General features: G+C 43.5%; 1 protein-coding gene across 3 annotated transcripts in view; it reads right to left on the bottom strand.

The window, feature by feature from the left end:
* Window positions 1–21559, bottom strand: part of PCCA (propionyl-CoA carboxylase subunit alpha) — a 714772-nt gene that overhangs the window by 668881 nt on the left and 24332 nt on the right. For 2 of the 3 annotated variants that reach the window (XM_029604502.1, XM_029604504.1), the window contains exons 1-2: window positions 19083–19210; window positions 2922–2999 (exon numbers count right to left, since the gene is read on the bottom strand). In XM_029604502.1, the coding sequence (XP_029460362.1) occupies window positions 2922–2999; window positions 19083–19196 (192 nt within the window). In that variant the 5' untranslated portion in view covers window positions 19197–19210. Of the gene's footprint in view, window positions 1–2921; window positions 3000–19082; window positions 19211–21559 lie in introns of those variants that run through there. The other variant, XM_029604503.1, reaches the window with a different exon arrangement.

Raw genomic sequence — 21559 nt, 5'->3', positions numbered from 1 at the left:
ATATTTAAGGCAAGTAATGAACAAAATCCTGAGGCTCACTGACTCTTCTGGCCGATGTGACTGAAACAAGGAATACTACTTTCCAAGTGAGAAATTTAAGAGAAGCCAACTCCAATGGTTCAATCGGTGGCTTCATGATTTATTGTAGATCCATGTTAAGATATCAAGGAATAGGTGGTTTGAGTACTGGCAATTTAGTATGCCATAAGCTTTTTAAGAACTTCAATACCAAAAGGACGTTTAGAGATTGGCCTACCTTCAATCCAAATATAGTACACCACTATGGCACCAAGATGCACTCTCACTGACAAGATACTGAGATCCAAGGAAGAAAAAGAGTATGTACTGGAATAACTCTAGCAGCTTGCATGCAAATGGGTCTAAGTAGCTTTGATGACACCAGAAGTGAACAGTGTCCATTTAAAGCCATACGCTATCCTAGTTAAGGGTTTTCTGGTGGACACTATAATGTCCTCCATTTCTTTGCGTAAGGACAACATTGTGATCAGTGAGTACATAACATCCAGCCAATCAAGATGAGAGAAGATTTAGATAATATAGATGTCCCTCTTAACAAGGATGGATTGGACCCTAGAAAGAGGGCTGGTGGACAGTTGTACCAGGTATATAAACCACACTTGTCTGGGTCAAACTGGTGTAATACGTATCAGATGGGCCCAGTCTTTTTTTTTGCACTGTCTTGGCTATCAGCAGAATAGGTGGAAAAGTGTACATGAGATCTGCATTCCAGTTGAACAGAAAGGCATACTAACCAGATCTGAGATTGCTGGGAAGAATGGAACAAAATCTTTCAATTTTTCTGTTTCCTCCAACGCAAAGAGGTCAATTAATGGATGACTTCCAAGACTGAATAATCTGTTGGCTTGACTGTTGCAGGGATGTTTCTTGCAGACAAAATACTCTGCTGAGACAGTCCACTAGCATGCTGGTGACTCCCACTATGTGACTGCATGCCCATTCCCATATTCTTATTGCCTCATGGCAAAGAGTCCCTGACCACTACCTCCTTGCTTGTTGACATGAGAAAGCTCTTTCCGTTGAGGAGATATGAGAAAGTCGTTAAGGCATGTCTGATCGCTTGCAGTTTTAGAAGGCTGATCTGAAAAACATCCTTTCTGCTAATAACTAAGTCCCTTGGGTTCAGAAGGGACTCTTAGTGGAAATGTCTGTTGCTAATGTCACCTGATGAAGAAGTAGACAGAGTGGCACCCTCTCTTAAAGCATGTAGGGGGCTAGCCCCCAGTGAAGTTCTTGCTTCTTTTTCTATGAGACATTTACCGAGGTCATCAAGGGCTGAGTTAACTGATTCCATGGGCAGCAGCGGTTCCACTGCAAGTTGCATGTGGAGGCAGATTAATGGCACCGCATGAACTGCTGCTACCATATGGCCCAAAATAACTAGTACTGGCTGTTGTCTTCTCGGAGTTCAGCTATTGATGAGCAAGGGACCTGAGGGTTTTCGTTCATTCTTTTGGAAGAAACACTAAGAGAATCTATCCAAGCCCCAATAAATTCTATTTTCTGAGACAGGATAAGGGTCTGTTTTTCAAAGTTCACTAGGAATTCTAATGACTGTAGTAATTTAACTGTCTTCTGTGGGCACCAGGCAATTCCATGGAGCAGTGTCTAAGAGAACACAGGAAATGAACCTTAGGCAGGAAGTTCCAGAATCCCTTGTCAGCAATGCATCCCTTATTTATTTATTTTTATATACCAGTGTTCGATTTTACATCACATCGGTTTACATTCAAACAAAAATGCAGAAAATATGTTTCCTTTGTCTAATACATTGAACATTTATAACACGGAAATTGTTAACAAGGGATAAAACTAGAACATGGAGATGGTTAACAAAAGAGAGGAACATTAATGGAAGTTAAAATGAAAAGCTAGCACTATGGATTGCACGAAGGGGTGCACAAAGGGGAGTGCTCCTTTGTCACGCCCCTTCGGTGCGCGACGCCTGGTGGTATGGCGCCGTTTACCGGATCGACGCTAGCTGGGATGACGTCGGGGGGGAGGGGGGGCGGGTCTCTTGCTCAGTGTTTTTCTCTCTCCGTTCTCTTCTCAGTTTCCGAAGTGATTTTTCTTTTTTTTTTCTTTTTTTCTCTTCATTGTGAGGTTTTTCAGTGCCCGGTGATGATGAAATTGCATGATATATATATAAAAAAAAAAAAAAAGTGTGCGCAGCCAGGATCCTGTCAATACTGTCCCTTCTTAATTAAGACAGCTGTCTGTGAAGGCTGTAAAATAAAGAATGTGTAGCTAGGGAAAGTGCTTAAAACACTTACAAAATGTTGGCCTCGCATGCCCGCAGTTTTTCATGCATTTCAACTTGTGAAGCCGTTAGCAATTTTTATTTCTCACTTTAATAAGCAGTTTTGTATGTCTGACTGCTGGAGATTTCCCACAATTCCTCTGGAACCATGGCAAATAAGCATTGGGTAGAGTATGCAAATAAAACCAGTTTCCAATGGAAACATGGGTAAGCGTTTTTGCTTTCTTGCCCTTAGTTTGTACCAATGGCAGTGTCTATGCTTGCTCACTCCGGTTTTTCTGCCTCTTTCTTTAGGGGACAAAAGTCACCAGAATGGAATAGTCTGCCGAAAAAGTCATAATTAAGTTCATGCATTCTGCGCCTTGCAGCTGGAACAGGCCCATAAGCCTCATTATACTCTCAGTTAATTTGATGCTAATCAGCCTTCTACACAGCCTCTTCTCTAACTCAGATTCCCATGTTTTAAATTCACAACGCCGTCCCAAACTACTATCCAGCACAGCCTCCTTTACAGCCTCCACATGAGTAAGTCAACTCCTTTGTGCCATGGCCTTGAGAAAGGAAGAAAGTTAAATAAATTTAAACTACACATTAATCACAAGAGGGAAGCAACCCGGCTTACCTTTTCATTTGGGTCATGTACAGCTGAATACAGGGTGCGGAAAGTTACAAGGCAGGATCTTGACCTGAGTGCAGTACACTAGTTTAAAAAAAACCACAAACAAAACAGACAAAATGGTAAATACACAATTAGCTGCAACATTCCTTCATACAATTCAGCTTTCAATATTTATTTCACCTGCGGTATTTTAACGATAAGGATAAACAATCATGTATTTTCAACTTTTATGCTTTTTACTACATAAGAAATTGCCACACTGGGTCAGACCAAGGGTCCGTCAAGCCCAGTATCCTGTTTCCAGCAGTGGCCAATCCAAGTCACAAGTACCTGGCAAGTACCCAAACATTAGATAAATCACAAAATACTATTGCCTATTAATTACCCTAATAACAGTTTATGGATTGCTGTAACCACATCCTCTGGCAATGAATTCCAGAGCTTAACCATGTGCTTATAAATAAAAATGTGTAACTTATCAGTCATTTAAACAAAACAAGAATAAATCCAATTAAGAACCAGAATCTCAGCTGTAAAGTACTCCCTGTCTCATACGTCGCATGTGGACACGTTATCAATCTACACACTGCAATTCTTTCGCAGATGATGCTGCTATACCCTCCTTTCAGGTTCATTTCATTAGTTATTTCTGTGACTTCCTGACAGAAACTGTACTGCCAAAGAAGTGTTTCCAAAAATAAATCAGATCAGCACAAAATAATTAAAGGTATCCCTGTCTGGGTGGTTTTATTTTTTTTTTTTAATCTCCTATGGAGAAATGAAGGTTTATAGGTTTCTGAAAGCTCGTTCTCCTTTGTCTCTCGTCATTAGCAGTCAAAACACAAAAAAGTGCACTTGCAGGGCATGCAGCACCGGCATAAAGTATTCATGTTCACACAATATAATAGCAAAAATATGGGGTTTTATTAGTGCTTGCTTGGTTGCTTTATGTTGCTATGGTGAAGATATCTTATAAGTTTAAGAGGGTTGCCTAGCAAACAGAGGAAGGACTGGAACTGCAACATGAAGCCCAATGGTTCTGGCCCTGCTCTGTAAGTGGTGTCTCGTGAGAGCCTCATAGAAGAGTCGCCACAATCCGGGCCAACTCCGAAGTCAAAAATATATTGTCCTATACACTTCTTGATTTAAAAAAAAAAAAGTTCTATTTCCCCAACTCGGAGCGATAAAACTCCTGCTGACCCCATCATAAAGATTATCCTCCCTCTGAAGTGCTTTAATAGGCTCAATAGAGAATTAGATAGAAGCTGAGTTCTGCACTCAGACAAGAAAGTTTTATTTTACAAGACGTTCTTTGCTCCATTTGGGGATATATATAGAACTATATTTTAGCGCTGTACACCCTCAAGGAAGTCAACTTTAACATAACAAGATTGCCTCCACTGGGTCTTCCCTATGCCCCTTTCCTTTAAATGGATAAAGGCACTTGCCAACTTTAATTTAAAAAAAAAAAAAAAATTACACATATATGGCCCCCAAGAAGTAAAGTTGGCAGATGGCACTGAAACCACACTAATAAGTTTGGTCAAACTTCGACTCTCCCTAGACTGCTACTCCTGCTCGGTTCAAATCTAGATAGAGCCACAGCTAATCTAAATGTTTGGGAAAATCTGCCAAAACAACGCTTAAACCCTAAAAGAGGTATTATGGACTGGGAAAAAAAAAAGAATCCAATCTGCCACATCCCACACCGACCCTGAACACTAAAACCCGCCCCCTCAGCTGTCAAATCAGGAACCTAAGCTTTATACTAGACTCGCCACCAAATTCCAAGGGCAAGCACTAGCCAAATCTGCCTACTTCCACCTCCAGCACTTCCTCCCCTCTTCGCAAATGCCAGTCAGGCCCTTGTAATCCTTTAAGAACATGCCATACTAGGTCAGACCAAGGGTCCATCAAGCCCAGCATCCTGATTCCAATCCAGGCCATAAGAACCTGGCAAGTACCCAAAAACTAAGTCCATTCCATGTAACCATTGCTAATGGCAGTGGCTATTCTCTAAGTGAACTTAATAGCAGGTAATGGACTTCTCCTCCAAGAACTTATCCAATCCTTTTTTAAACACAGCTCCACTAACTGCACTAACCACATCCTCTGGCAACAAATTCCAGAGTTTAATTGTGCGTTGAGTAAAAAAGAACTTTCTCCGATTAGTTTTAAATGTGCCCCATGCTAACTTCATGGAGTGCCCCCTAGTCTTTCTACTATCCGAAAGAGTAAATAACCGATTGACATCTACCCGTTCTGGACCTCTCATGATTTTAAACACCTCTATCATATCCCCCCTCAGCAGTCTCTTCTCCAAGCTGAAAAGTCCTAACCTCTTTAGTCTTTCCTCATAGGGGAGTTATTCCATTCCCCTTATCATTTTGGTAGCCCTTCTCTGTACCTTCTCCATTGCAATTATATCTTTGACTGGACTATTAACTCGCGCCATGTCAGAATCCCCCAAACCCTATCCTGCCACCTACTGCTCATCCAGAAAACTGCAGCCCTTGGTTTGAACTAACAATCCTTACATCCAACACCAATTATTCTGAGAATCCTTCACTGGCTCCGAATCCCAACATCGGTCCAAGTTCAAAACGTTAGTCCTAGCCTACAAAACCCTTAACAGCCAAGCTTCAACCTACCTCAACAGCTGCCTCATCCCTGATACACATTAATGCCCTCTGCACTCAGTGCTAAAAGCTGGACTAGTGGTACCATCCCCTAAGATCAATGTGCCTTACCAGCAACACGAAAAGATCCTCTGAAGTACCACCCCCAACCCTCTAACACTCAGCAGCAACTCGCATTAGATTTACACCAGACCTGCTACCCTTCAGAAAGCTGGTGAAAAGCTGGCTCCTAGAAGCAGTATTCACAGTCCCAACGAACAATCCTGAACCCCACCAAGTCCCCAGTTACAGCCTGCATCATACTGCACTATGTACACACATGGATATCCCATACCGTGCAACATTTATTTATTTATTTATTTACAGTTCTTATATACCGCACAATGGGTAGGGAACTATCCGTCTAGGCGGTTTACATATTAATACATACACAAATAATATTATACTAACAATACGTTCTACTGGTGCTTTTTTTGGAGTATTACCAAAACTACAGCATATACACAATGTAAATGTGATGATATACAATGATATACAAAAGAATGTCATGAAAAAGAAAGGATAATGCAATAATTCCAACACTTGATTTTATTCACACAATGTGGTGTATTATCACAAATGGCAAAGAAAATATTTGAATGACCAATGATTAAATAGAGCGTGGCAGCAGAAAATAATATATGCTATCCCGCACACTATAGCTAAATGACTGTGCAAACCTTGCACTATTGAAGCCTGGTATGAGGTCAATGAAATAACAAAAAAAATTGTTTTTGGACTAATAACGTTGGGAAATAGTGAACTTTAGTCTCCTATTATCAACTGCCTTGAACTCATTAGAAAAAGCATGACATAGATCAGGATGATGAGGAGGGAGAAGACTGTGCACACAGGAAGAGCAGAGGAGAAGAGCAAAAGAGCACAACTGCATGAGAGAGGAGAGTGCAAGTATATGAGGACAGGATAGTGGAAGGGAGGATGAGATCTGGAAAACCCGCATACAGAAGGAAAGACAAACGTTTAAGCACACGAGGTGAGGCTAGACCAAAAGAAGAAAGGATGGAAGAAGGGAAAGGGCTCAAAGAAAGGAAGGTGGAGAGAAAAAGAAGAAGATGTTGAGCAGACAGTGGAGCGATATAAAAAGAGAAGAGTGATAATAAAAATGCACTGCTGAAGAAGAGACAGCAGTGTGAAGATGTGAAAAAGAAAAGATGGAAAGTGATGTAATGAGAGTGAAGACTGGGCGCTAAACTCCAGTGCACATTTTCTTTACTCATGCACTGAAAATGAACTTAGGCCGCAAGATAAGCAGGGGTGAGGACATTTGAGTTGTGGCCCCCAGCCCCCCCAAGTTGGGTTTTTCTTTTCTCTCTCTCTTTTTTATTTAAAATATTTATAATCTGCTGCACACACACTCAAAATTCTGATCCTACATTAGCAGCTCGGGCAAGAACTATTGCTAGATAAGGAAAGAAAAATCTATCACATTATGGGCCCAGAGAATACTACAGACGGAAAGAAAAAGGTTCTGAATCCACGCTGCACTGATTCAGGGAAATATAGCAGATACAAATTGGAAAACAAGCTGGAAAAATAAATAAATAAAGGCGGCACCCCACCGCAGCCAGAAACAGTGAGAAGAACAAAAGAAAGCAACTGGCTCAGCGAGTGTGGCATCCAGAACAGATCTCACTAAGTTACATGCAAGTAGTTAGCGTGTCCACCTTAAATTCCCATATCTGATAAGGATAAATTATGATATGCGATACGCAAGGATAGACCTAATGGAAATGCAAAAAAAACTTTGGGATCAGAAGGATACCGAAACAAAAAGGATTAATTGTCTTTGATAAATCAATTCATACATATCCGTGGCTGTGCCACTGTGAGAAAATTTGAAAGGTTTGATTTCAACAGCAAACTGTTTCTGCTTTCCAAATTATACAATTTCAGGATGAAAGAATGCAAGAAAGAGCACATTAATACCGTGCCAGAAATCACACAGAAAGTGAAGTGTAAGAATATTTGAAAGATGATTGCAATATTACTATGTAGTATGCCTGACGCATATGATGCACTCATATTTGCAGTGAAGACTAGATCAGAATGCAAACTGGATTATGTGAAAGGCAAGATCATAGATTTTTTTTTTCTTCTGCGAACAAATTAAACTAGAAGGAGACAAAGGCAAGCTTGACAAGCACCAGAAGACAGACCTTCATGGGGTGGTGAGAAAAAGACAAAAGATCTTCAAACTGCCCTGCTGCAAGAGGTGGGGCCAGTGTACCAAAGCAAACCAGAACAACTTCCTCACACAGCAGGGGGTAAAAGGTTGTGGACAAGCACTTCCCAGGAGAAACAGAGATAGCTACACAGAAGGGAGGGTGTCCAGCTGCAGCCCAAGCAATGTGGACTACAAAAACATAAGCCACTTTAGGAGGAGCTGCCCAGCCTGGTCACCTGATAGCAATCAGTCATTAGCTGAGATAAAAGAAACAGCTAAATGTGCAAGTTGTCAGGGAAATATCGAATTGCTATAGAATAAATATTTTCACAGAAATAAGTAATAATGTGAAAATAAAGTGTACCTAGCAGATGGGGGAAGGGTGAAGAGCACCTCTCTTGCCACCACTGTTGGATGCATATGCAGAATACTCATGAGACACGTGCTATACATGTAGTGGAATTATTTCTGAGAACTCTGGCTGAGGATGTATTTAGAGATTAGGCTGAATGGATTCAGAGTTCTCACCCAGACACACACTAGTTTGAAGGCCACAAGCCAACCTCTAAGTGAACTCATATTTACTGTTTTGCACTATAAAATGTTTACGTACAGGCGAGAATGTTTATTGTAATTATGCCAGTAGTTCCATGGTGAAAAATTAAGCAATTAACTGATACTAAAAAGTCAGAGAGTGAAGGCCACACAGCTGTGCCTGAATTTGATAAGAACACAGAGGGAGGGAACATTGCAGCTCTCCCAAGCATTTAGTGTATAAGGAGAAACAACAGCTAGAGAGAGAGAGAGAGAGAGAAAGTGCTTCTGGACATGATAGCACAGACTGATCATTAAGAAACATGCAAGCTCTCTATATATGTAACAACTGTTATTAACTGCAACTAATTATTCTACATGATTTGATGTTATGTGTTCTATCCTTGTATTGCTCAAATAAACGTACCTTCCTAAATACCTGGAACCTTGATTTACTAAGTCAAAGTTTGTGTGTGGCTATTTGTGTAGAGAATAAACTCTTGGTTTAAGCCTCCTGGTATAATCTCAGTAATTGTGTGTGTCTGCATTTGGAAAGCCCCTTAGGCATTCCTGTGTGCATGCATTTGACAAGACCCTCAGGTAACACCCACTTTAAAGACAGGGAAGCATCCGGGAAGAATGCTAGTGTGCACCATCTAAACCCAGAACAATTCATGCCAGAATTGAAAAGCAGCTTATTTTCAGCGATATATCCAACAAGCAGCAGCTTCACTGCCCTCTTCCGCAACAATGTATGCACGATTAGGAATGGGATAAACATTGTGGCATGAGGGGTTGCAGGCAGACAGCCTGTACAAGATCAGCTGCACAGATTTGGAAGCCAAAGTGAATGCTCAACTCCCACACCAGAACTGCATATATAAAATGGCAGACACTTAGGGTGCAGATGCCCAGATAAAATAAATGACTTGCTGGACACAGACAACGGATTTAAAGATATCCTTGAGCATAGAGACATGGACATGTGAATGCTGAATGAAGGCAAAATGTGTGCCATCGTGAAAATGTCGGAGCTTGAATTAGAACGAACAAACATTACATTTCTTGTTAAACTTGGCAAGAGTGGAAGTGAAATCAGGGACGTTAGTCCAAGTTTATGGGGCTAATGCCATGAAGAGAACGGCAGTGTACAAATGGATTAAACGATTTTCTAAGGGGAGAGAAAGAGTCACTGATGAAGAGAGGTCAGGGTGGCCAATAATGAGCAGAACGGACGAAAACATTGCAAAAATTTGTCAAATTGTTCATCAAAATCATCAGCTGACTGTGAGAAACATAGCAGACCCAGTAAACAATTAGGAAAATCTTGGTATGAGAAAGATGTGTACAAAAATAGTTCCAAAGAAGTTCACCAATGAACAAAAGCAAAGGAAAGTCGAAGTTTACCGAGACCTTTTGGAGAGATAAGACTATGTTTTGGGCCATGTTATCACTGGTGATGAAACATGGGTGTACCAATACGACCCTGAAACAAACAAAGCGTCAAAGTGTACAATGGAAGTCAGCCAATTCTCCACGACCAAAAAAGTTCCGTCAGTTCAAATCAAGAGTCAAAGTAATATTGCTAACCTGTTTTGATATCAGAGAGATTATTCATTATGAATTTGTACCAACTGGACAAACAGTTAACCAAGTTTACTATTTGGAAGTGCTGAAAAGCCTCTGAGAAAAAGTTAGACGAAAAAGATCTGAACTTTTCATGAACAACTCATGGCTCTTGCATCACAACAATACATCACCTCGCACGGCACTGTCTGTGAGGAGTTTTTAAACTAGTAAACAAATAACTGTATTGGAACATCCTCCCTACTCACCTGATCTGCCCCCCCCCCCCCCCCAATGACTTTTTTCTTTATCTGAAGATAAAGGAAATATTGAAAGGAAGACATTTTGATGACATTCAAGACATCAAGGGTAATACGATGACAGCTCTGATGGCTATTCCAGAAAAAAAGAGTTCCAAAATTGCTTTGAAGGGTGGCACTGGTGCATAGCTTCCCAAGGGGAGTACTTCGAAGGTGACTGTAGTGATATTCAGCAATGAGGTATATAGCACTTTTTCTAGGATGAGTTCATGAACTTAATTGTCAGACCTCGTACACCGCTACCAGAGGCGAGCCATAGCAAAGAAACAGCCACTGGAGTTAATGCACAGTGATCTCTATATACCAAAGGAGGCAGTAATACTTCCTGACCGTCGCAGATGGTTACTCCAGATAAACAAAGCTAAACACTGGAGAAACGTGGCAGTGATGAACAAGTTTCAACATAAAACTGGAACTATCCGTATGGCCAATGGAGGAGAGTATATGGACAAAGCAATTCAAGTGTACCTTAAGGAACAAGAGATCAAGCATAAGACCACAAGACCCAATGCTCCCAATCAGAACAGTGTAGCTGAGGGGCAGAGACACACACAGATAGAAATGGCAAGGAGCATGTTAGATGTCAACAAGCCTCATGAGTTCTGGGGAGAGGCACTGATGACTGCAAACTATCTGCAGAACCTGCTGCCAACAAGGGCAAATGAGGAGATACCACATGAAATGTGGCATGGCAGAAACCATCAGGTGGTTCATATGAGGTTATATGGCTACAAGGTATACAAATAACCCAAACAGAAAATACTCCAAGATGGAGGACGGAGACACAGAGGTCATACTATTGGGATACAGAGAACATACTCCCAAGGACAGATCAGGTAACAAGAACCCAAGTGTGCACTTCGACAAAGTACTCTCAATCAAACTTCATGATTCCAAAAGGCAGATGGTTAGTGGAAGCATCACCACCAACATCGGTCGAGGCGAAGTCATGGATTAATTAGGTATTGCTTGCAGACTCTCATATAGAATGAGGGTCCAAAACATTCCAGAGTCCTCAATCTGAAAGGATGTCAAAAGATCACCCAGATGTGAGAACAGGGAATAAAACTCTCCCCATTAGGACAAAGCATAGACAGTTATGAAGTTTCTGTCAGAGACTGTCACAGGAACAACCCGGACAGGACAGGTCTTGAGGACTGACTGTTCAGCCATCGAGAAGGGGCATTGGAGGACCACGTTCCTCGGTATATAAAAGCCATAAAATAAATAAATAATTCTCCAGACCAGACAGCAAGGGGTTAACATTCCCCATGAGTCACCTGACCCTGTAGGGGAAGGGGTGGGTCTGCAAGAGAATTAGTAAATAAGATGTAACCTGTATTAGTATGTCCGGTTTAATCTTTCTCCCTGCCTGTTGTGCTGATTGCATTCCAGCAATATCATCTATAAATTTATCTGTCCAGGGCCTTTCCAATAACTTTGCAGGTGGCCCAGAATTCAGCCACACACTTAATAGCAGGCATGTCACGTCGGGAACATATTGTGCCTATATTAAAATCATTATATTGTCTCCCGATTAGGCGAGGTGTAAAACTTAACTCATTCTGATGGTTTTTACAGCTTTACACCATTTGCTGCCTTCCTACATTACCCGCTGCTCTAAAATTGTGAGTTTTTGGACAATCACAAGGAAGAAGTTTGCACGAGGACCTATCTTTTCAAACACATTACATTGTGCAAGACAACGCGTGACTTTCTGCTGCGCTGGCCAAGCTCTCTGGAACTCTTCACCCAATACTCTGTGAGCCGAGTCACAAATTAAAATCTTTAGGAAAAGGCTTTTGATCAGTCTTGGGTTTACCCTGGTGTCTAATGAAAGGGTCATGGTCTGAGCAGGTTGTTAGAGACATTAATCTATCTTTTGTTTGTAGCTCACCACTTAATAAATGACAACTTAATTCCCCAGTAAGTTAGTTCAGGTGTGGATTATGTCAGACTTATGTTGTGTTATTTGTGATGCTGACATGGAACCTGCTTAGGACCATGGATGAACAGGATATAAATATTATTAAATTAAACTACAGGACCATGTAACTCACATAGTACCTAATGTTTGTTTTCTATCCCAGTCTCCCCTTGGGTGCTGCCAGGGAAGAGCTCCACACCCACACACACCTCGGACCCTAAATAAGCAGATCAGGCCAGAACTGGAACCAGATAAGGAGAGAAAAATCCAATCGGTCAAAAGGTTTTGAATCAGGCCCAAAACTGTGGGTGTTCAGTGCACACAACAGCAGCCGGAAAAAGAAAATATTAAAAAAAAACCCAGAACTGACCACGCATTCTTGTAAATAGCTAAGATTCCAACCTTTATAGCGAGCACAGCACCAATAAAATGCACCTTCAAAAGGTGTAGCAATTTAGAGCTCTTTATAACCAAGGTTAAATGAATTTCACAACCCCTGTATTTACTCTTCGATGAGGACACAAAAAAAAAAAAAAAAAAAGCCCCAGGCTTGTTTAGTAAGAATTCCTGGGCAGCGGAACGAGATGGGCTGCAGAGGCCATGGTCGGCCCAAACCCTGACCCTTCCCCACAGAATCGCTGCAGAGACCCAGGGCAGAGAGCGGTGACGAGCGGGCGGCACCCTCCATCTCCGGGTCCCAAAGCGTGCACAGCCCCCAAAGCAGCAACAGGGTCGGAGGGGGGGGCAGAAGAGGAGGATACGGCCGAGTGACCACAGCTCTCCTCCTCCCGATGAGAAGTGGGGGAGAGAGAGAGAGCGCAAGGTGGGGTGTGGAGGAAAAAGAGGGGCTGGGGGGGGGTGGAAAGAATGGAAAGGGGCGGAGCTCAGCTGGCTTGGCTCTCCCACTGTCCCGGGACACAAAAGTCTTAATCATGTCATCCCCAGCACCCTGGATAGTATGGGTGAGGAATACATGCACAGGAAAGGAGGCAGGCTCAGGAGTCAAAGGAAATGTTTCTTTACAGAAGGGCGAGGCAGTGCTGGTGCAGGCACAGTAATGAAACCTGAGAAAGCATAAGCCGAGCACAGAGAGAAGAAGGAGCTATGAAGGTGATTAATTGCATCAGTAGCAGGGGATCTTCTTGGTGTTTGGGTAATTGCCAGGTTCTTGTGGCCTGGATTGGCCTCTGTTGGAAACAGGATGCTGGGCTTGATGGACCCTTGGTCTGACCCAGCCTGGCAATTTCTTATGTCCTTATGAGCAGGAGACGTGGCTGGGCAGACTGGAAAGCCACATGGTCTTTTCCTGCCATCATGTTCTTGTTTTGCTGTAAAATGCTCAGCTCTGCAGACACGTATACGGGGCACTCCACAATATAATATTCAGAGTGCCAACCAAGAGAGAGAAAACAGTCACTAAAGACAAACACATCCCTGGCAACTTCTTTTATGGTTTCCTTTCATCTGATTAAGGATTATTAGCTCTTAAAAGTTAGTCAGAAATCTATTAAAATTAATACAATAAAAAGGCATCACCCGCAATATTTGTTTTTTTATTATCCTTTATATCCATCTGTCTTAAGGCGAGCAAGTGGTTATCACCTCCCAACGTAAAAAAAAAACCACATACAGGAACGTGAATTTATCTTAAGCCCATTTCTGCAGATCTCATTGCACCACTGCCAGGCCTCCCGCCCGCCCGCGATCAGCCCTCACCAGGCGTCCTCGCCCTTACCCTGCAGAACCACCACCACCACCTCCAGGCCTCCCTGCCTGATAAGATAGAAATAAGAGCACAGGGGCTCCCCTCCTCCCGCAGGCAGCTTCAGCCTGGGATCCCAGACTGGTCAATGCGGTGGAGGCGGACGCAGGCAGGCTTACTTCTCCCGGCTGAAGAGGGAGGCACGGCGCCGGCCCGTCAGATGGGGAGCAGCTTCTCGGGTTGCTTTTGGCGGGCTCGCTCGGTTCCTGGCTGGGGTGGCAATGGCAGTTAAGCGGGTGCCGCCTCTCTAGCTCTGGCTCCTTGGGTTGCTTCACTGCATGTAGCCTCGGTGAAGGGGATTCCGCAGTCTTAGGTGGTATTAAAAACTTTGGGTTTTGCCTCCATCTACCCAAACTTTTGTAGAATTTCAGATTTTATCACTACCGCGATATACTACAGTAATCTGTCTAAGGCAGTGGTTGTCAACCCTGTCCTGGGACACCCCCCCCAGCCAGTCGGGTTTTCAGGACATCCATAATGAATATGCATGAGAGAACATTTGCATACACTGCCTCCATAACATGCAAATTTTCTCTCATGAATATTCATTGTGGATGTCCTGAAAACCCGACTGGCTGGGGGGGGGGGGGTCCCCAGGACAGGGTTGAGAACCACTGGTCTAAGGCCTAGATTTATCATTTTGCTATAAAATTCATGAAAAGTAGCGCCCACAGCTATTATTGAATTTTGGGCTCCTGCTGCTGGTGAGAGAGAGCGAGAGCGACTCTTTATAAGGCTCTCATAAGTAAACCATTTATACCTCTGTAAGAGGGACAACTAGTAACTCGGGGTGAGGTTTTGGTGGTGGCCTAGGTATTGGGGGGGGCAGATTTACATGCACAGTCAGAGGTATGAACAGCACAGTAGGTATCAGTGAAGATTTGATGTGATTTGGAGTGAGAAAAAAGGCTCACAAAGATGAGATTTGTACATTGTAGTCTCGACCTAGCTTGATAGCAGCTAGGTAGAGAGTGCATCAAGCTAGGTCGAGAGTACACTGTACAAATCTCATGAGGGTTTTGGTTTTTTTATACGCTTTTCTATTACCACCATATTTTTTTTTTTATTATTATAGTGCAATGAGAACTGCGCACATGGATCAATGGTTGCACCAGGGATGGATACAGCAGCATTATGATATCTTCTGTTTAAATTTTTTATTCCTTTCCCAATAATATCCAACATTCTATTTGCTTTTTTTTTTTTTTTTTTTTACTGCCGCCACACACACTCACACACACACACACACACTGGGCTGAGGATATCCTTTTGCTGCATGGTGACACCTACTATGGAATCCAGCATCTTGTCCCTGTAATTTGGATTTCTCTTCCTTATACGAGTGACATTGCACTTCCCAATCCCCCAGTCTCGCAAGGTCCTCTTGCAAATTTCCCCACAATGGTCTCGTGATCCAATAACTTTAATCTGAAAATACTACGGAATGTATTGAGAATCTGCAAATATATCCAGAACTTAATTTGGGGGGGGGGAGCAAAGTGAAACATTTCAGGCACATCAGAGGCAGAGCAGCAGGGGTGTTGTTCTCCAGCCAAGAGAAAGAGAGAGGGTGAACATGGAGTAAAGAGAGCAGAGAACGGCCACTCTGCTTCCTAATTCACCCCCTTCTCCTCCTGTATTGCAGAGAACAGAAGGCTGGGGAAGATGGGGGTAAATGAGGATCAGGGGGGTGATTCATCAGAGTCTGAGGATGGAGGATCAGGATTACCAGGGTGAAGAGGAGGAGAAGGCTTACCTCTTCACCCCCAATGCTCATCAAGCATGATAAAAGTGTGAAGAGTGTATTTAGATACGAGTGTGTGTTTTGGAGACAGTCTTCACAACCAGCCCTGCTCCTGCCCCTTTGCACCAGTCAAACCTGACTCTAGCCTTGCCTCACCTCTCCATCCTCCACAGTTCCACTTCCTTTTTTTGTACAAATTAAGCCCTAAGTACATCAAACCATGAACTTTTGGAAGTTCCATCTCTGAGGCTGGTCCGTCTCAATAAGACCAGAGTGCGTGCCTTTTTTCTCACAGCTGTACCCATGCTGTGGAAATCCCTACCACTTCAAAATAAGATCAATCGTGGAACAAAATTTAAAAAGAGGCATTGAAAACAATTGTTTTCCTCCCAAAAAAAAGCATATGCTGCAGCTAATTGAATTCTAAACTATTGGGTTCTTGCTTGGCATTTGTTTTCCTTAGCTGTTTTGTTTATTGATTGTTCAGTATTTTGTTTGGGTTTTTTTGTCTTTTGATTGTTTGCGTTTGTAACATATTTGTTTTGCATTTAATATGAATGTTTTTATGTACACCTCCATGAACTTTGAAAGGGTGGGCAACAAACTTTTAAAATTAAATATATGAATAATAAAACAGCAACCTTCACATCAGCAATACAGCAATATAGCAGCACTAGGCTTTCAAGAAGGCTAGGATAAAGAGTGGCCATGATTATCACCCTATCATCAATCAGCATGCTTGGAACAGATACAGGAACAGATACAGGAAAACCTGAGAGGTCAGGTAAAAAACAAGTGGGGGAAGGGAGAAGGGTTGTTTTAAGTGTGAGAATCTACATACTCATCTCCCCAAAGTGGAGAGAAAGGCAACTGTGCAGAGTGAATGGGTCAGTTGGTCATCAACGGTCATTTACCATGCTGTTATAAACACATGAACAAACATGCATAAAAGGTTAGGTGGGGTGGTCATCATAATCCAGACTCACCATCCTGAAGGAACCCTAGCCAGTCAAATTTTCAGGATATCCACAATGAATATGCATGAGAAAAATTTGCATGCATTGTTTCCATTGCATGCACATTTATCTCATGCACTATGTCATTTTCTGACCCCTTGTTTGACGACACAGAAAATATCAACAGGCAAGACAATCTGGTCCACCCAGTCTGCCCATTTGGCCTACCTACTGTGTTGTCACAGGTCTGGTCACAAGCCCCCTCCAGTCCTATGCAAGTTCCTATAACCTCCTCATAACATACATAAGATTCAAAACATACATAAAATTCAAAACATAATCAATATCTGCCTCCATTTACCAAGAAGAATTAAACCTTGTATTAATGAACTCTATGGTCATGCACACTTATTCTAATTTAAATTAGAATTTGCTATTTGTATTCCAACTTTCATGGCTGGATAGATACTTCAAGGCAGATTACATAATGTTTGGTTAGGCAAATATCTAGTGTATTGCATTACAGAAAAGTATGCATACATTGCAGCTATAATTTATTTTAAAAAATTGTATATAAATCACATAACCAGTATCAGTTTGCAATTAAATCATTTCAAAGATTGTGTTTGAAGTATCATAAATCAACATATAAAACCAGTTGAAATCCTGATGCCTGTCACCCTTGCACAGCAAGTCATATTCTTCTTCACAATCCCATCTAGTAGCCATAACTTCCAGATTGGGGGAAAAATAAATTTATAACAAATAAAAACCCATTCATTAGAAATTATAGGCTATCAAACTGTTTTCTTGTTGTTAAACTGTACCTAGCTCAAGCTACCCTAGGTTCTCTCTAGAATACTGCAGTTGACTAAGCATTCAATCCAGCATGCAATCATACCCTGTTCCATAGGCAAATTGCATGGGTAGGACAGGCAGACCTTAATAATGCTGACTGATAATGGAGACAGCATTCACAGCCCCCGGAGAAAGAATGACAGTCACTGCACAACAGCTACATCTACCAGTGATTCAGGATGCATGCACATAGGATCCCAAAGGAAGTTATGGTCTGCGGATCCATACTAAGGGCGGTCACTGCAATGACTTATTAAATGGGAGGAAGAGGAGGAGAGAGAACAAGAATGAGGAAAATTGCCAAGCAGCTGAGCAAGAAGGCTTACAGCTCTGGAGCCGCGACCAATTAAATAGGAACCCAAAAGAACCAAGAGGAAGCCATGGGATCCAAAAATGATGGTAAATCATTACACCTCCAATAATTCATATTATTTGCATGATTTTATCAGTTTACTTAGTTAAAAGATCAAGGAGGCAACAATCAGGCTGTCTGCACTTTTTACCCATGGGCTTTGCACCAACAATCGAGCAAAGTCAGGCACGCTTTTATTTCGATTCTTGGCGCAGGAAAAGTATCCACCAAAATTTGTGCTTGTTTTTTCCCTGTGAGTACTTTTTCCATTAGAAATTTTATTTTCAGATCTACACATCATCACCAAGGGTTATTTTCCTAGCCCCAGAAATGACTCCAGATAATGAAGGTAAAAATCATATACATTGTAGAGCAAGGTGAATAATTTTACCTGAAGTGGGGATGGGCACTTTTCAACCAAAAGAGTTTTACCCTTTGAATATTGTCCTTCCCAAACACATAGCCTAATGAAACAAGATTCATTGAAACTACACCATGTCATGTTCTGCTGCCATTTACTCTGCCACATAGGTAGCGTGTATTGTACTGTACTGTGTAACCTTATATACTACATCCTTCTCTTAATATACTGCCTATATTTTACACGTGCACATTTCTAGATATTACCACAATCTTAAATACAAATGACTAAAGACAATTATAAATTAAAGAAAATATCAGAACTGTCTTTTCCACAAACCCTGAATTCTCATGCAAAGCCACACTGACATGCAATTCTGACAACCGCTGCAATCTGCTTAAAAATCAATCAATCAATCAATCATTTATTTATTGAGGCGGGAGCCTTCAAGGACAAGGGAGCAGGTCCTCAGGTGGCATCTGATGGAGTGAACGCCTGCCCCGGAGAGCTCACGCCTCAGCAGCCTGCAAGGTGCCCTCAGCCTCTTTATCAGGTTTGCTGCTACAGATGACCAGGGCTGCCGACCTGGTGAAACACAAACACACCCCGCGTTTATGGGAAAAGGTCACGACTAGCCAGGCAGCCCCACCATGCAATGACCCCTGCACTCTCTGTGCCTCCTGCCATTCATGGGTCAAGCCTGGCTGGAGTCCGAGCTCGGACTGGAGTGCCACCTCCCCAGAGGTTACTCGGGGGGTGCCACCTGCTGCCCCCCCCCCGCGCGCACAGGCTGGGAGCTGCACCTCCGGGAGCCGCGAGAGAGAGAGACGCCGCTCAGCCGCGGAGGGCCACCCGGAGCAGGCCTGCGGCGGACGCTCCCCCCCCCCCCGGTGACGGCCTGCAGCCGCTTTCCGCGCTCACCTTCCGCATCGCCGCCATCCCCCGCACGCCCGGAACCGCTCTGCGCGCCGCCATTGCTGCCATCCTCAGCCCGGGCTTGACCTCGGGAAGTGGGCGGCGCCTGCTGCCAGGCATCGCCGCGGCGTCGGGCGGCCCCGCCCCCTTGGCGGGCGGGGGACGTGCCGAGGGGGCGTGGCCGCGCCGGGAGGGGGCGGGATTTCTGGAAGAGGCAGCGTCCTGGAGCGTCGTCCCCAGGTCGGAGCGCGCGCGCCTGGGGCTGTGGATGCTGCAGGAAGGCGGCGCCCGGGCGCTGGCGCTTTCGGGTTTTGTTTTTTTTTTTTGGAACCGGAGGTTTGCTCATCCTGCATCGCTCGTTGTCGTACGGTACCTCAGCGGGCTCAGGTCGTGCGATGCGTCCTTAAACCACTCCCTCTTCCTATAGGACACTCCCTCAACTTCATCCCGAGAGCTGCCTTAGTTCTCGGCTTGCGGATCTTCTGACTGAGCCTGACCAGCGGGGTGGATTTAAGCGGAGTACTTACGATGTCCGCAGTTCGCGTACCTTTTCTTTCTGGGAGTGTAATACTACAATAGGCCGTATAGGCAGCTCCCTGTCCCATTATTAGAGCGATAACATGGCACCAGCAGCGCAGACAGGTAGATTTGTGCCCCTGCCCTAATCCCTGGTCCTCCTTTAGGGCTGCCAACTTTCGATTATGAAAATGTCGCTCACAAGTAGATGGTGGCACCAACAAAACGTTCGTTGTTGCTGTGCATTGTAAGCCACTTATAATGGAAATGCAATCAAACTTTATAAAATAAAGGGACACCTTGTTCTACCTTTCCCCCCTCTATCACCACCTTTAAAGGCTGATGCAATAAGACATATACTCAAAACGGGTGTATTGAATGCCCATTTTCCTAGTGTGCACGTCCACGTCCCCTATACCACTGGTTCCCAACATTTATTTTCTCGGGACACACCTGTAGATGGTTCTCGCATGCCTGACACTCTGAACAGAACATTCCCTCTACAATGCACCATACAAAAAAGATATTCTGGTATTAATAATAGCAACACAAACTCCCCCTACTATCAGACACTATAGTCCTAGTGTCTGATAGTAGGGGGGACAGCAGTTCACCACCAATGCATGTCTTATTGAGAAAACACAACAAATAAGCAGGCCGATACAGAACGCTGCGCTCAGCTGAACGCACTATTTATCCCTCATTTGGCCGCACGTTTTCCACGCGCTATTACCCCTTACCCCCCCCCCCCCTGAAACTAATAGCGCTCATCACATGCAAATGCATGTTGATAAGCCTATTAGTTAGTCACCCACAGGCAGACAGGCAGGCATTAATTTCAGACAGCACCGGGCAAGTGTACAGAAAAGCAGAAAAAAATATGCTTTTCTGTACACCTTCCAACTTAATATCATAGCGATATTAAGTCAGAGCCCCAAAAATTAAAAAAAAAATCTGCCCGCGGGTTGGAAAACGGACACTCAATTTTGCAGGCGTCCGTTTTCCGAACCTGTGGCTATCAGCAGGTTCGACAACCGACGCCGGTAAAATTAAGCATCGGTTGTCAGACCCGCTGACAGCTGCCGTTTCCGCCAATAAGGAGGCGCTAGGGACGAGCTAGTGTCCCTAGCGCCTCCTTATTAGCGCCGGCACTAATTTAAATACAAAATCGTGTGCCCAGGAGAGGTGCGCGTCGGGAGAGCAGGCGCTTGCCTTGGAGTGCCGGCTCTCCCGCAGTTTTTTTTTAATCGGCCTGAAGGTGCAGTGTTTTACTAGCCTACATTGGTTAAATATCTCACTTCAGTCACACACAGAACTGACTTTCAGGTACTGAAAGACCACAAATTACAAACTATCTTCTACATAAAATAAATACCCTCAAGTCACAATTCTCCAACAACCATCAAGCAGAAATCTCAGAAACTCACCCTACCAAACCAAAATGGACTTCCTTCAACACAGTATCGAAACTAGAAGTGAATCAGATAATCAATAAAATGAAACGTGCGTCCCAGCCACTACATCCTGTCCCAGCTAACACCTTAACAAAGTAAACACCCTGATCACACCAATAATAACACCAATAATAAATCACTCTCTATCACAAGGAAGAGTCCCCAAGATGGCAAAAAAAGCTATTGTGAAAGTAACATTTAAAAATAAAACTGGAGCCACCAGATCTTGAGGCAAGATGGCGGCGTAGCCAGGCACGGACGCGCTGAGCTCTGGACTTTTGCAAAGTTTCTTTTGACAATGCCCGCGAAAAGGAAAGGAAAACTCAGAATCTTTCCCTCAGACTCTGAAGTTATGGCCACTCAGCGTTTAATAACCTCGTACGTACCAGGAAGGATCGCAGAACCGGGAGGAGAAAACTCCGCTGCAGGGTTCACCGAGGAAGCGGTGGCTCCGCCTGGAGAAGTATCTCTTACTCCCCCGGATCCTCGTAGACCCGAAATGACTCCACTTCC

Source organism: Rhinatrema bivittatum, chromosome 5, assembly GCF_901001135.1.
Source record: "Rhinatrema bivittatum chromosome 5, aRhiBiv1.1, whole genome shotgun sequence".
Classification (NCBI taxonomy): Eukaryota; Metazoa; Chordata; class Amphibia; order Gymnophiona; family Rhinatrematidae; genus Rhinatrema; species Rhinatrema bivittatum.
The sequence above is the reverse complement of the archived record's forward strand: the minus strand, read 5'-3'. Positions and strand labels throughout refer to the sequence as shown.